We start from the raw sequence: 15453 nt of genomic DNA, 5'->3' as shown, positions 1-15453 counted from the left end.
CTTTCTCTATTCAGCTCTGTAACTCGAATTATTTTCTCCAGGAGTAGATTGAGAGTCACCTTTTCTGAAACCTCGTTTGGTATCGAACGGTTCGTAGAGGCCCTTCCCGATCCTAACGTAGCGTTTGGTTTTGCTCAACGTCATTATACACAGTCATAGTGGCATAAAGACAGCTCCTTTACGTGCGGTCAAGCAGCTTTAAAATCGACGAGGAGGTTGTGTGTGCCGATCCTTTTTTCGCGTGTCTTTTCCAAGAGGTACATGGTGAGCATCTGGTCAGTTGTTGATTTTCTAAGCTTGAAGCCACACATTGATAAAGTCCAATCATTTTGCTGACGGTGGACTTTAATCTTTCACACAGTACGCTCGATAGAATCTTTTTTGCAATGTTGAGAAGGCTTATCCCACGGCTTTTGTACTATACATTACTTCTCTTAGGTCCATTTGAACCCTGAGAGCAGAGTGTCCCGTATTCTAGCGTATCTTAAAACTGCTGTCTGAAGCGATGTACAATGCAAATAAAATGCTAGTTCCAGAAAGTGATGTTCAATAATTTTTAATGACTCAATTGACTATATAAACTTAGTTTTGATGGTTCTTTATAAGCTATATGTATATTTCAGCATCGGTACTGTGGAAATTTTAATTCAAAAAGCTTTTCGAAACTTATAAACAAATCGAACTGATACTGGGAAGTCGAAAATACTATACGCATATGTTGATTTCAATGCCCTATACCAATACGACTGTTTATGGAATTTCGAAAGAGCTCTTCAAACAAATCACATAATTTCCTGTGTAAATTTTTCATATGTTTTGCTTGGATTTTGCTTTAACAAATGCGTCTACCAGGTAAGTGTCTAACCTCATCTGCGCTTACCACATAAAATATTGAAATTTCTACTTAAAAACATAAAAATTATGGACCCGGCTTCTTTAAACATTTTAAACAGTCAAACCAGTCTTGAGCTCCTGCATGTCTTGACTAGGATCACTGGTCTCAATAAATATACAGTCCATATAATTATCCTGGCTGGAATAGGCGTATGGCACTACGGCACTCGAAATTGCGGACTGTGTGGGTTGTGTGACGGTTTCTTCTTCACAGTTTTGTTGCTGCTTCGTTTTCTTCAACGTTTCTTTGAACTCGTCAATGATGCATTCGCGTGCTTTCATCTCAATTTGATTGATCGAGAGCTCGGCGCTCAGTGCTTTCAACTTTTTTAGTTGTGAGCGATTTATGCGCTAAAGCAAAGAAGACATAGGTTACTATTTTGTGTACACTCTTCGAACGAAAATGGCTGAAAGCTCACCTGCGTTACCACAAGCTTCTGTTTTACATCTGTTGTTGGTAGATTCTCCACAACTCGCTTCAGCGTATCACAGACACGATGGGACTCTTCTAGCTTCTGCTGTAGCTTCTCTTTTTGTATCTCTTGTTTGAGATTACGTCTGGAATATAAAGCTTAATGTTTTTAGTTAGAGCTTTTTGGAGCTACTTTGAAATAAAAAAACATAGTGAAGCTTAACCTGACTTATGATATATGGAGTATAAATTTAATATATTCACACATCTCTGAGAAGGATCGCTGTGGCCTGTAGAAAAATCTTAATCTTAAAAATATTATCTCATTTTCCAATGCTCACCTTTGCAACATCTGCACTTTCTCCAGCAACTGATAACGATTCGGATCTTCTCCTTTGAGTATACGCCAACGATGCACGCCAGTCGGGGTTTTCGCATCCTCTGTCAACGAACGTACTTTAATGCGCTCCTGATTCAAAGAGCGCTGCAATCTTATGATCTCTTCACGCATATCAGCTGTGCTCCTAATGGCGCGCGTCAAACAGTCACGCTCCGTTTGCAAATTAGTTATTTCCATTTTCAGCAGGCGTATATCTTCGACACGCTGATTGTACTGTGTTTGACCTGTGTGGAAAATGTTTATTTCAGAAACATAGAGGAAATACTTATGCACGAACTGACCTTGATCTAGCGCTGTTTGTGTGTTATTGAGCTTATCGCGTAGGACTACAATCTCATCGTTGCGTCGCACCATCTGTAGACCAATTAGATTCTTCTCTTTGCGCGTTTCATCGAGATCATTTGACATTTTCATGAACTTCAGCTCATCGTCGTGTATGGTCTTGTGTAGATTCTCGTTTTTCGTTTTCATTTCACGCAAATCTCGACGTACGCTCGCCAAGAGGTTCTCTTTATTTTTCAACTCACTCTGCAGCTCCTTTTTATCGTTGTTCAAGCGCTCTATTTGCAGATTGAGATTGGAGATCTTGTTTTGATTCGACATAATTTCTGCAGTGAGTTGTTGAGTTTGATGATTGGTTTTCTGAAATATTTAGTGGTAATATGGTTTTTATCACTGCAAGGTTTAGTATAGGTTAGGTTAAAACGTCGATCCCAACACGGATCTGACTTGGACGGCTTCGAATGTCGGCCCGTTGACGTACCAAAACGCCAATATAATTGATAATAAGACCCTCACAAATTTACGCAGAGCTTTGAGCCTATCACAAATAAGCTCAGACAGCTAATTTCAGCTTTGACTATGTCTTTTGCTTCTCCGAAACTGCTTAGATCTTTCAACCTCACGCTGGAAAGTGAAGTAGAAAGTGCATGGCTATTTGCACCTCATCTTTTTCCCTACAAGTCTTACGTGTGACAAGAGTTTTAGCATTAAGCATGAATGCCTATTGTACGATGTCCAGTAAGAGCTCCTATATGAACTTTGCTAAGGGCAAATACTACTCTAGGCCAAAACACCTAAAAAATAGCAAAGATGACAATAGAGATCCATCTCGTTCTCGTTCCGATGTGAGCGGGATAAGAGCGCCTTTCTTGCTAGCTCATCGGCTTTGCAGTTACCATCAAGTCTGATGGTGAAATAGCTTGATACTTTATCAATCGTCGCAGGCTTGTTGGCATAGACCATAGACTTGACGTAGCCTCACAGGAAATACTGTAACGGTGTCGAACCAAAAATATTTGGTTATCATTGAGCGGTAGCGATTCCCATTCACAGTAACGTGGCGGTCTTGATCGTCACGGAAAAAGTACGGTCCAAAAACGCCGACGGCCCATAAACCGAACCAAACCGCAGCAGACCGTAATTTTTTCGGGATGCTATGGTGATTCACGAATGTACTTCCGCAGGAATAAAGAATTTCATTGATATCCCAAACCGTTTTTGTTTTATAATTATATTAAATCCTTTATTTCTAGTGAGGACAGACTTCCTTGAGCGCACAGTTAGCGAGCTCAGTATTTGTATTACCACCCTGTTATCGTCGTATCGTCGAGGCCTAGTTTCCACGTACGCCTTATGCGCATTAAGAGTATGCTCCACGTTTCATACGGTATCCGAAGATGCTTCCCTAGTAATCGCCGGCTTAAACCCACTAGACTCCTTACGCAAAGAGCTCACATACCTTTCTAACAAGAGAGCAATACCCAGAACCCAAAAAGGGTAAGCCAGAGCAGATACGGTAAAGCGCTGGCAAAAACGTTGGAAAGACTGCCGAAATGGTCGCTGAAAATTCCGGCTAATACCCAATATTGAACTGTGGCTAAATAGATCGCACGGTGAAGTAGATTTTCACATAACCAAAAATCTCACTGGACACGGCTGTTTCAAATCAAATTTGAAGCGATTTAAACACAATTTTGAAGCGACATAAGACAACGATATATGCGATTATTGCGGAAGCGAGAACATCGAAAGGCAAAAATTTGAAAAACGCATTCGGGAGAGACCCAACCCCAGAAAAACTAGTGTTTCAAATGATGGAATCACTAGATAAGTGTAAAGCCGTGTGCGAAATGGCAGACAAAATAATGAAACACCATAGAGCTGGAGAGCAACAACGTAGAAGACCACTTCAAAATACAACGAACAACTAAGATGCGACACACAAACCATGGCCGGAGCAGACAAGAAGGGTTGGGTGACAATCACTGACTGTTATGAGACAAACCAAGGTAGGGACAAGTAAATGCAGCTTGTTACTGAATGCATTAGGACCATCACTTGCGTATGAGTAATATTCAACCTTCCTTACCGGGGGGTTTGGTACAAGACAGTAGGAGGTTTAGTTCGGATTAAAGTTCCACACTGACATGAGGTTCAGGGTTTCGACGCTTCCTCCTTGTAAAAATTAAAAAAAAAACATCCCTGTTATTGGAGTCAATGCTCGTCTCGCCAAAAGACGCTGCCCTTCTGCACAAGTGCAATTTCACGAAGTCCTTAGACCTTTTCATATATCCACCAATTCTAAACTGTTCACTTACCGTTTGTAGAATCCGGAAGTTATCACGCTCCTGCGTGCATGTTTCCAAATTTCGTCTGAGAATCATTTTCTCTGAGTGCGCCACTTCCAATTGTTTTTTGACGTTGATCAAAGAGACGTGCTTTTGTTGTAGTTTTTCACTCAGATCCGTAACTTGATTCGATTTTAGCTGAATTTGTTCTAAATTGAATTTTTTGTTAGTAATATACTAAAAGAACAGTTCAGAATCGCCATTAAAAATTATGAACTGTTAATTCCATTGAAATCAATTCCTGTAATTTTGTGTTCAGTTTCTACGATTTCAAAAATATTTTTTTTTTTGGCATTAACCTTCGTCACACTCTTCTACTGTTACTATTGCTATCAAGAATTTTAAAAAAATGTATCGATCTTGTTTGCTGGTTATCGATATATGTGAGTGTGTACCGAGAATTTAAGAAAAAATATCGATATTTTTTGTTTGTTATCGATATATGTTACAATAGAGAATTAAAAAAATATATCGTTTTTGGTTTCTGGTTATCGATATATGTTACAATTGCTACCGAGCATTTAAAAAAATTATCGATCTTGTATTTTGGTTATCGATACATGTTTCTATTTTTGAAATTCTATAGCACTTAACTTTATCTGCTTTAGCTTTAAGCTAAAATGCTTACCCTGTTGATATTCGATGCGCTCGTGCAATGTCTCTACCTCTTGCGCCATTTCGTCGCGCTCCTTCTCCGATTTCGATACATTTATACGCGCTTCATCGAGCTTTACATTCAACTTATTTATATCGAGCTGTAGACCATCAATATTAATTGTCTGCATCATGATCGTGTGTTTAAGATCGGCTATCTGATTGTTCAGCTTAATGATCTCACTGCGCAAAGCTTCACGTTCGTGCTGCAAATTCTCTTTCACACGACGTAGCTCGTCGAACTTGTACGTGGAATTGAGCAGATCTTTTTCCAATGCGTTAATTTGGTTTCTGTGCCGAAAGAAAAACAACAACTTTGTTAGAAAAGCCGAAATATTCGTTTCGAAGCCACTCACTTTAGACGTGAGATATCCTCGCCCAGTGTATGATTCAACCGATTCAATTTATATAGCTTTGATGAGATAGAGCTATGATCTTGCGCCGTCTTTTTGTATTTCTTAGTTAATTGGCCGATCGTATTAGCTTTGACCTTATCCTCTAAACGCAGTGTACGTATGATTTCTTCATTCTCGCGTTGCTCCTTACGTAGTTCGGTGATCTCTTCATCATTCTTCAGCAGTTGTCTGGTATTGATCGCATTATCATTGCGCAGTTTCTCCAAGACGTGCTTCTGCTGATCGTAATCAGCTTGTTTCTTCGCCAGCTTCTTTTGCGTTTCGGTTAACTGGCGGGTTAGGTTTTTATAAATGATTTATAAAGCTGGTAAAGAAAAGTTATAAAGAGAATGTGTTTACCTCGCGATTTACAGACTCCATCTTCAGAGCCGTACGCGTATTGATCTCCTTCTGATCGTCAAGATTATTTTGTAAACTTCGTATTTTTATTTCGAAATTGCCCTTCTCTGTCTCGAGCATACGCAAATTTGCATTTAATTTCGACATACTCTCTTCGTTGTTCTTATTAATATACTCGAGTGACTCGGAGTAGTATCTTTGGAATTGCAAACGTTTCTCCAGATCAATCACTTCACCATTGAGACGATCGCGTTCGCGTAAAATTATATTTTTATACTTCGATAAATGGCCAAATCTATAGAGAGCGGTTATATGCATTAATATTATCTATAGATGAAACGTTGGCTTGTTATTGTCTTCACCATGAAACTCACTCTGATGTATCATCCTGTTTCTTCACTTCCTTACTCTCTAATCCTTCACATTTAATCATAACTTCCTGCAAGCGCTCTTGTGTATCCTGTTCTCGCAATAACGAAGCATCGCTCTCCATCCAAGCCTTACCTGGAGTGCTCAAGTAGTGTTTCTTGTTTTAAGGAACAGCTTGAAATATCTTAACAACAAACGGACTTACTTAGCGCCTCCTTAAGTCGTTCCATTGCCTCTTCTGAGTTGGCAGTCAGCTCCAAAGCCAAGCGTAATTTGTTCTCTGCGCGTATCACTTGCGGCCGTAGAACAGACGTCTCCTTCACCTCTTCGGCATAATGGCGATGTAAATTGAATATTATATCAACATATTTTTTCATTTTCGAAGCTTCATAAACGCGGCTTGCTTCCATGAGCTTTTGTATGGTCTGCACAATTGAATAACAATATGGGTTTATTAGTGCTTATTGAGTTCGCATATATGTTCCTACTTGTACATACCTGATTGGCTGTGGAGAAGAAGTCATCATTCAAGTCCTCCAGCAAATCCAATTCACGTTCACGAATGGAAATTTCAGAGAGCTGAATTTGTGGCTCCGGTATTTGCAGTACGACCTCCTTTTTCTTTTTGCCTTTACCTTTACCCTTTTTCGGTGGCATTTCGATATTTTTTGCTTTTATATGGACTTTAAAGTATAGTGATTATTTGCGTAGTACTCAGTATATATTTAAAAAATAAAAATAAATTTATAAACTCGGTCCTGTTTTGGTAGTTTGTGGGCTTGAAAATCGTGTATATAGCTTTAAAAAATAAAATTTTCAGTTTGATAAATTTATTTGCCCTACGTTCAAAAGTGATTGAGTGAAAACAAATTGTCAATCGTGTCGGTAGGAATTTCGGAAAAGTTAAAAAAAGTTAAAAGATAAATTAGACATAGTTCGATATATTTTTGCTAAAATAATTTTTTATCGAACGAGATGTTTGAAAGCAAATCTTTAAAGAATTTTATAACGAATTCAAATGAAGTTTCCAAAAATCTTTAAAATGTATTAGTAGTGAGATTAACTTACTTAAACCCATTATTTCCAAGAGCGGATGCATCTTCCTGTACTTAGTCTGAAACAAGAATCGGAAGTTGCGGATGAGAAAATAGGGGTTGGCCGTATCTAAAGCCTTGGATATATCTAGAGTGAACGGAACATAGCAGAAAGTCGATTTCGATTGACCATCTATTATTTCGGGAGTTATGCTCACGAAAACGGAGGTGCCGCTGTAGCTTACGAATCCGAACCGACGTAGAGCTTCACTACTTTTAGCTAGGTGAAAGATGAATGTGATTGGTAATTCCCTCAAGTTGGAGTTTCTACTCCGTAATGTTTTCCACAACTGCCGAATTTACGAAGCAGGAATTGATCCGGACTTTATCCAGAGTCTATCCCGCGACAGACGGGTCTACATAAGTGGAACGGGCCCAGATTTTTTATCCAAACAAAGACCCAGCAAGATTCTACCGCTCCAATAACAACAATCTACCATTTTTTGGACTACGACTATAACGGGAACAGATGGATCCGCTAAATTTGTGACTCCAATCAATAAACACTTTGACGGCTAGTGGATCGATGTTCATTATATATTACTTTAGCTCTATAAAATACTGAATGCCTTGCTTAGATATAAAACCTTTGACTGTAGCGACACAAGGACTGGGAATCCTTTGAAATAAGCAAATTGAGCAAACGGCGTCAGGTGTTATGGCAGGGTTTCTCAAAATTCCTTGGGAAAGGCTTTCTGCCGCCCTATGACCTTCCAGAACTTCTATCCGACTGCAATGTAGTGGTCCGCTTAATTTACTCCAATATACACTATATAAAGTACATCCGGAGGGACTTAAGACGCTGCATTGTACATCGTTCTAAGTTGTAGGAAATATACCACGCCGGCCTACGGTTATATGTTAACCAAGTCTGTTCAGGACTCGGTAGTCTGATGGAAGAGATTCCCCCATCATAGAAAACATCGTACCTGTTGTTGTTAGTAACGATTATCCAGTCCCTGCTTAGAGAAAAGCAATAAGTTAACTGCCGTTGAAATCTCTTAACAATGGACTTAAGAAACGAGCTTTTTGGACGGGTCGAACCATAGAAACTGCTCTCCTTAAGTGAGTTATCTTAATTGAGCATGTACAGAGGTGATAAGTCTTATGCGGAGAATCATTGCATGCAGGGCACAGGTTTTGTATTTCAGAGTCCATTCTGGTTAAGTAGGATTTTAACCTATGGGTGGTGTTTGGACTTGGAGTCCATTGGAGAAGTTCTGCTGATGTTCCTAGAAGGCGGTTCCGCTTAAAGTAAGTGAAGGCATTTGAAGTTTTGATAGCGATTAGAGTAAAATTCCTGCATACATATACACTAATATATCCAAAACTATTTGCCGAATTAACTTCAAATTTTCGGAGAATGTTATGAAGTATATTTAACAGGTCAACATAGTGAAATTAACTTCAAATTTTCGGAGAATGTTATGAAGTATATTTAACAGGTCAACATAGTGAAACAAATTTTTTTTTTATTCAACGGTGGTACAGTGATTATAGCAACTCTTCAACATTTCGATACCCTTTTTGGTAGTACGAATTGTACTTTGCTTCAAATTTTCAGTTTCGGTGCTCACCTCTTCATTCGACGAAATTTTCTTCCCAGAGACCATTCTTTTGACATTTGAGACCCGGAAAAAGTAGCGAGGCATTGTCAGTGGCTGTTGATGGTCCTTCCTCTTTCAAGGAATTCAATAAAAATGATTTCATGCGCTTCCCAAAATACAGACGACATAACACTTACCAGCCGACTGTTACGTTTTTCCACGCTTTGGAGCGGGTTCAGCGTGTGCAGTCCACTTGGATGACTGTAGACGCGACTTCGGAGTGACATGACGTAGCCATGTTTCACCCATTGTCAGATATCGATGCAAAGATTCAGGTTTATTAAGCTTCCGAATTATCAACTAGTCTCTTTTTATTTTTGTCAAAAGAGAGAGCTCGCGCTGCTTCCACTTTGCAAAGAACCTTCTCATACCCAAATATTCGTAGATATAATGTACACGTTCAGTTGATAACTTCAGAGTGCTTGTTATCTCAAACAACTTCACTTTACGGCCATCAAAAATTATTTTATGGACCGTTTTTCTCGTGATCAAGCCAACCGACTCTCCACGGTCTTCGCGTACACTCCCAACTACGAGTGCTATATTGCCATCACTGCGTGCTGGACATGTTTATTCGGTCGAATATTATCGAATAATGAAAGCTGGGTCTCAAGATGGGTGATGGTGGCAGGCTCAGTAGGCCGCTTATGTTGAAATGTTATGACGAAAGTCTTTCCATGCTGAAGTACCAAACAATGCTGAACAAAAACAACATGTCAAAAAACGGCTATTGAAAAAAGTATCTCTACTTGGCTCACCCCTTATATGTATATTCAGTAAAAATGATTTTTTGAAATCCACAAGTAAATTGAACCCCTTACATTTTTCTACGCTTACTGCCTGCAACTTTGACTTTGTTTCCCTCACCCTCCGTAAATAAAACATGGCGCTTCTCATACATTGTGTGTGTATAATGTAAGTATATATTACTTATTTATTTATTTAATTATTTCTCAACAAATTATTTTGCGATTCACCAACTTTCAATTTAGACATGGAAAATTCTTAGTGCTGTTCTCTTCTTCTTATTAATAAAACATAAATTTGTAAATAAACTGCATAAAAGTAAACAGATAATAGATCACAAAATCATTGAATTCCCATTGGAAGAAATTAATTTTAAGCAAAATTATTATTTTTTTAGTTTTTATTTATATATAAATACATTTGGCCAATAGAATAATAATAATAATAAAACTTACAGTTATTTGTAGCAGCTACTTTCGGCAATTTCGTACATATTTATTTAAAACAAAAAAATATATATACATTATATATATGTATATACATATATATGTATATTTCACTTTCAGTTGGTACAATTACAAAAACATAAACAAATGCAACAAAACTTGTTATTATTTGTAGCTTAATTCTTGCCAAACAAAAAAAATTTTATTAATTATAGTTTTCAATAGTTAACAGTGAAGTAATCATGTGGTAATCGTATATAATGATTAGCTAAACATAAGAAACCGAAGGCGATCGTAAAAGCAAAAACAAATATTAATTAGTATAAATACAATTGCTAAGACACTTCAGCGAGTCGTACAAACAAAATTGTAATTACCGTTATTACAAAAGCAATGCAATAAATCTAAGACTATATGTGTGTAAATAAATGTTTTCTCTCTCTCTCTCTATCACGCGTTACTACGCTTGCTTACCATGTTTTTTTTTTTGTTTTGTTTTATACACAAAAACGCAATTGCAAATTATTTTAGAATTTTCGCTATGCACTAAACGCTAGTTTTACAATTCATCTCATTATTTAGCATCACACATCTCAAACTAAACACAGTCAGCAATACAAAACGGTTTTGCGCCTGTTTTGCTGCTTTTATTTTTATTATTTATATTATTTATATTATTTATATTATTTCCATTATTTTTTACTATTATTATAATTATTTTTAATATTGTTATAATAATTTTTATTATTGTGGAAATCTAATTAGAAAATTATTCTCATACCCACTTTCACTAAAAAACACAATACAAAAGTCTCTTATTGCTACAAAACTAACAGTTGTCTATGTTCTTTTTTTATTATTTTTTTACTATTACATTTTTATTTTTATTTTTTTTGTAATTTTTTTAGTTACTAAGTTATACAAAAATAGACCAAGTTTTAAGTTGTACATAAAAAATACATACATACACTGTGGTTGGTGACTTTCCATCTATGCTATGAAACTTTAACTTTAAAGTTCAGTTCGAAAAGTGATTAATTGTAAAAAATTAAAAGCATTATGCATAACTGGTGTGGACAGCTGGCGACAGGGGAGCTTGCGTTTATGAGCTACAACTGAAGATTTACAGTGTTGTTGTAGCTGAATATTTAATTTTATGCTTGCGCGGTGTATTTTGTGGAAATCAGCTGTTCTCGTAAAAGAAAATGAATTTTGTGAATATATATACTTTTTTAATTTAAAAGTCAATGAATTTTGTTATCTCAATTTTTTTTACAAAAATAAATATTTAATTAATTAATTTTTATTTTTATTATTTATTAATCATTAAAATTAAAATTTTTTATCACCAAATTTCGAATATCAAAAAAATAAAAACAATATGTCCATATAACTTACTTTTTGGTTTCTTATTAAAATATTTTATTTTGTTTTAACACAATATATATTATTTATTTTATTTCACCATTTTTTATATTATTTATATATTATATTTATATTGTATTATTTTTATAACTTTTATATTAATTTATTTTTTAATAATCCAATCTTTAATTTATTTTTTTTTTGTTTTTCATAACAAATTAATTTAAATGATTTTTTTATTTCAACAGGAGAAGCTTTTTCATCATATTATAATAAAAGTATATACATTTATTTTTATATAATTACCCATTTTGTTATTTATTAGTTTATTCTTTTTATATAGTTGTCGAAAGTCAAAATTATTTTTGAAAATAATAGTTTTTTATTATTAATTAAACAATTAATTTTGATTTTTATAATATTTGTATTTTTTTATCAACAATTTTCAAATTAAAAAAATTATGTAATTAATTTTTTGGTAATACTTTATTTATATTTAAAATTTTTAATTTTAAGTTATATTCCATTTTTTTATTTTTTCTAAATTAATTTATTTTATTTTTTATTATATTATTAATTGTTTTTTCTTTGATTATTAATTAAACAGTTAATTTCTGATTTTTATTATACATATTTTTTTAATAAAAGAAACAAAATTTAAAATTTCAGAAAAATAATTATGTAGTAAGTTTTTTAGTTTTATTTTTATCACTTTTAAAATACTTTATATTAATTAATTTCCAATTTTTATAAATTTCTCAATTACTTTATTTTGTATTTTATTATTAGTAATGTTTTTTATTCTTTTTTTATTTTTCATAATTAATTTATTAATATGGTTTTTTCATTTCCACAAAATAACTTTTCTATCACAATGTTTTAATTATATTAAAATATACTTATATAACAAGTGTATAAATTTCGTACTAAAATTATAAAATTTAATTATTTATTGCGTTACCGTTATTTAACAGCTTTTGATTGTTTTATTTGAGTTCATTTTTGTTATTTATTATTTTTATTATTATTATGATTTACTTTTTATTTATTATTAATTAATTAATTAATTTAATTTATTTGTTTAATTTTTTATGTTTACTATTTATTGTCATTTATATTTCTTAATTTTTTTTTTAAATTCATTAAGTCTTAATGTTGACCTTTCACCATAAATAATTTTTTAGATCTTTAATTATATTTTATTATATTTTAGTTTTTGATTTTACAGCTAAATTTTTTCATTTTATTTTTATTAGTTATTTAATTTATTACATTATTTTAACTAATTTTTATTATATTTTATTATTTTTAAATGTAATCAGTTTATAATATAATAGTATTATATAATAATTTTAATAATTTTATTTTATTGAATTAATTATTATTTTTTAATATTTCAACATAAAAAAATTTTATCACACAATTTTCAAATGTCAAAAGCTTGCATATTTTATTTAAATAAATAATTTTTTGTCTCATATCTAAATTATTTACTTTTTTTGATCTAATTATATATTTTATTATTTAGTTTTATATTTTCGATTATTTTTGTTATGACTTTCTTATTATTTTAATAAATATAAATTAATTATTTAGCAATACATATTTGTATTTTTTCATTTATTTATTATTAATTATTTTTAATTATAATATTTTTATTTCTTAGCATTTTTGTTTTTAATTAATAATATTTTTTTTTAATTTAGTGATAATTATTTTTAATATTTCAGTGTAAATAGTTTTTTATCACAAAGTTTCAAATATCAAATATTTATATACAATTAATTTTCGGGTTTTATATTACATATAATTGTTTATGATTTAATATTTTTAGTTAATTATTATTTTTTTATTATTTTAATTAATATTATAATTTTTATTTAACTTTCAAGATTATTGCTATATTTTATATACAGTTTAATAAAATTTTTAGCATGATTCCGTTATTTTTGATATAATGTTATTTTTATTTTAATTATTAATATTTTTTAAACTTTTTTACCATTATTTCTTCAGAAAATATCACTTTTTTATGTAATATTATATAGATATATATATCATTTACAAATCTTCTATGAAAATAACATATAATTTGAGCCAACTAAAATACTAACAAAAAAGTTTAAAAAATTGTATTCTCAGCTTGGGGCTACTCATTTTATAAATTGTGGATATGTTTTTTTTTGTTTTATTTTAGCTTGTTTTTAACAGGCTTCCGTCTACAATATGCTAGATACATAAATATAAAGGACAATGTGTTACGTAGTGACAGCTGTCATAGTTTTTTGAGTAGTAGGACACTCTTAAACCACAAATCGGAAAGCAAAAGAAAAAATAAAAAATAAAAAAAAACGAATTTTCGATAGTAAAAATATAAATACACAATAAAATACAATAAAAAAAAATGTGAGACAAACAGCTTCTGTGAAAAATAATGCTTGATTTCAACACCACGCCGCATTTCAAATAACAGTACATGTAGGTAATCACAGAGAATCGCGCTCCCCAATGCAAACGCCACAAAGCTAATGCTATGAATTACTAAAAACAAAGTTTTGAAGGACTTTTTTAAGGCTGATTAGCTCGAAAATTAAAAAAACAAAAATACAAGTAAAAAGATTTCAGGCTTACAACAAACACACAGTTGTAATTGTCAACTTAAGTCAATACAGTTCATACTTTACACATTCGCATTGTGTAACTAATCACTAAGTAAAAATAAAAACAAAAATTGGAAATACGTATATAGTGTAAAATGCTGCAACAAATCAGCAGCAGCGGCAGAAGTGCGCGCCATGCATACACATTTCGCTAACAGTGTCCTGGTAACTACGCACTGGCCAAATCCAGCACTACAAGGTCGTGTTTCTACGAACCGCCAGCAGTTGCCGCCGACGCGTTGGAACGTGGTGATATGGGCGGCGAGCGTGTGGCGCTGCTGCCCGCCGGGCTAGCGCTAGCGCGCATCTCGCTCACGTAGCAGTCGCGGCAAACGCGCACCGCCTTTGTCAGTCCATATTTGGGCAATGGTGCCGTTGCATTGGAGCAGACACCGCAGAATACGCCGCCGCAGTTGCGACAGTGGTGACGCCGACGGAATGCGGTGAACTGTGTGCGACAGCTCATGCAGCGTGGCGCCTTATCGTCCGGCACCCAGGCGGGCGGCGAAATGCGTGCATTCACATTGGCGTTGCGCATCGCGTTAGAGGCGGCTACGGTGGCAGCGGCGACCGCGTATGCGTTCGGGGCTATGAGTGCGCTGGACGGTGGTGATGCTCTGCTGGCTGATGTATTGTTATTATTATTGTTGTTGTTGTTAACATTGTTATTGTGGTGGTTGTGACTGTTGGCGGTGTGCGGCATTGATGTGCGCTGGCTAATTGGCGAGTTATTTTCGGACGAGGCAGACGATGAAGACGAAGACGACGATATGGGTGATGTGCTGCCCACCGAGTCGTTGCGATTTCGTCGCTGCCGCTGACCGCTAATGTAGGCGCTTAAGTGGCAGTTCTGACTACCAACCCTCGCGGCGGCGGAGGATGAGGCAGGCGTCGCGCCAATATCACTATGATCCTGATCACCTAAACTACGACTGCGACAAACATGCACGCGACCGGCTGTTACACTAGACGGCGCTGCGTTCGACTCAGCCACGTCTATAGTATTGCCACGCTGCATGGCGCCGCCGAGGGAATGCCGATTGTTGCTGTTACTACAGCCGCCGACACTGCTGCTGCTGTTGTTGCCACTGCCGGAACCGCTGCCGCCACCACTGCCATTATTGTGGAATACACTGTCCAGCTCGGGATTAACTTCTTCGGCTGAATAAATGCTCTGATTGGAGCCGGCATTCTCCTGTATCACATCTTGTTCGGACGCGCGGAATTCAAATAATTCCGATTCCTTTGGTTTTTCGGGTATATCCAAATCCTCCTGCGCCGGCGACATATTCATGAGGAATACGCTGCGCAAAATTTGGCGCAAATCGGCGGCGAAATTGGTCTGCAGCTGATCAGCCACGCCGGCTATGCATACGAAGAGGCGATGCAATAGATTTTCGATACTTCTATGAGGAAAAAA

At 34.8% G+C, this 15453-nt stretch overlaps 2 protein-coding genes across 4 annotated transcripts in view; both read right to left on the bottom strand.

Moving 5' to 3' along the window:
• Positions 1 to 545: 545 nt before the first annotated feature.
• LOC105226427 (cilia- and flagella-associated protein 58) lies at positions 546 to 6962 on the bottom strand. Its single transcript, XM_049450365.1, has 11 exons — positions 6613 to 6962; positions 6320 to 6539; positions 6120 to 6249; positions 5746 to 6040; positions 5347 to 5675; positions 4965 to 5281; positions 4307 to 4485; positions 1988 to 2348; positions 1648 to 1930; positions 1314 to 1452; positions 546 to 1245 (listed from the first exon to the last, which is right to left on the bottom strand). The coding sequence occupies exons 1-11, from the start codon at positions 6769 to 6771 to the stop codon at positions 946 to 948; spliced, it is 2712 nt and encodes a 903-aa protein (XP_049306322.1). The 5' UTR covers positions 6772 to 6962; the 3' UTR covers positions 546 to 945.
• A 6997-nt stretch (positions 6963 to 13959) lies between these two features.
• The window catches only part of LOC105226382 (lateral signaling target protein 2 homolog), a 65198-nt gene continuing 63704 nt past the window's right edge, over positions 13960 to 15453 (bottom strand). For 2 of the 3 annotated variants that reach the window (XM_029550247.2, XM_019990319.3), the window contains one exon: positions 13960 to 15439. In XM_029550247.2, coding sequence (XP_029406107.2) covers positions 14242 to 15439 — 1198 coding nt within the window. In that variant the 3' untranslated portion in view covers positions 13960 to 14241. The remainder of the gene's footprint in view (positions 15440 to 15453) is intronic. The other variant, XM_011205237.4, reaches the window with a different exon arrangement.

This window comes from Bactrocera dorsalis, chromosome 2 (assembly GCF_023373825.1).
Source record: "Bactrocera dorsalis isolate Fly_Bdor chromosome 2, ASM2337382v1, whole genome shotgun sequence".
Classification (NCBI taxonomy): domain Eukaryota; kingdom Metazoa; phylum Arthropoda; class Insecta; order Diptera; family Tephritidae; genus Bactrocera; species Bactrocera dorsalis.
Note: the sequence above shows the minus strand (reverse complement) of the source record. Positions and strands in the feature narration are given on the sequence as shown.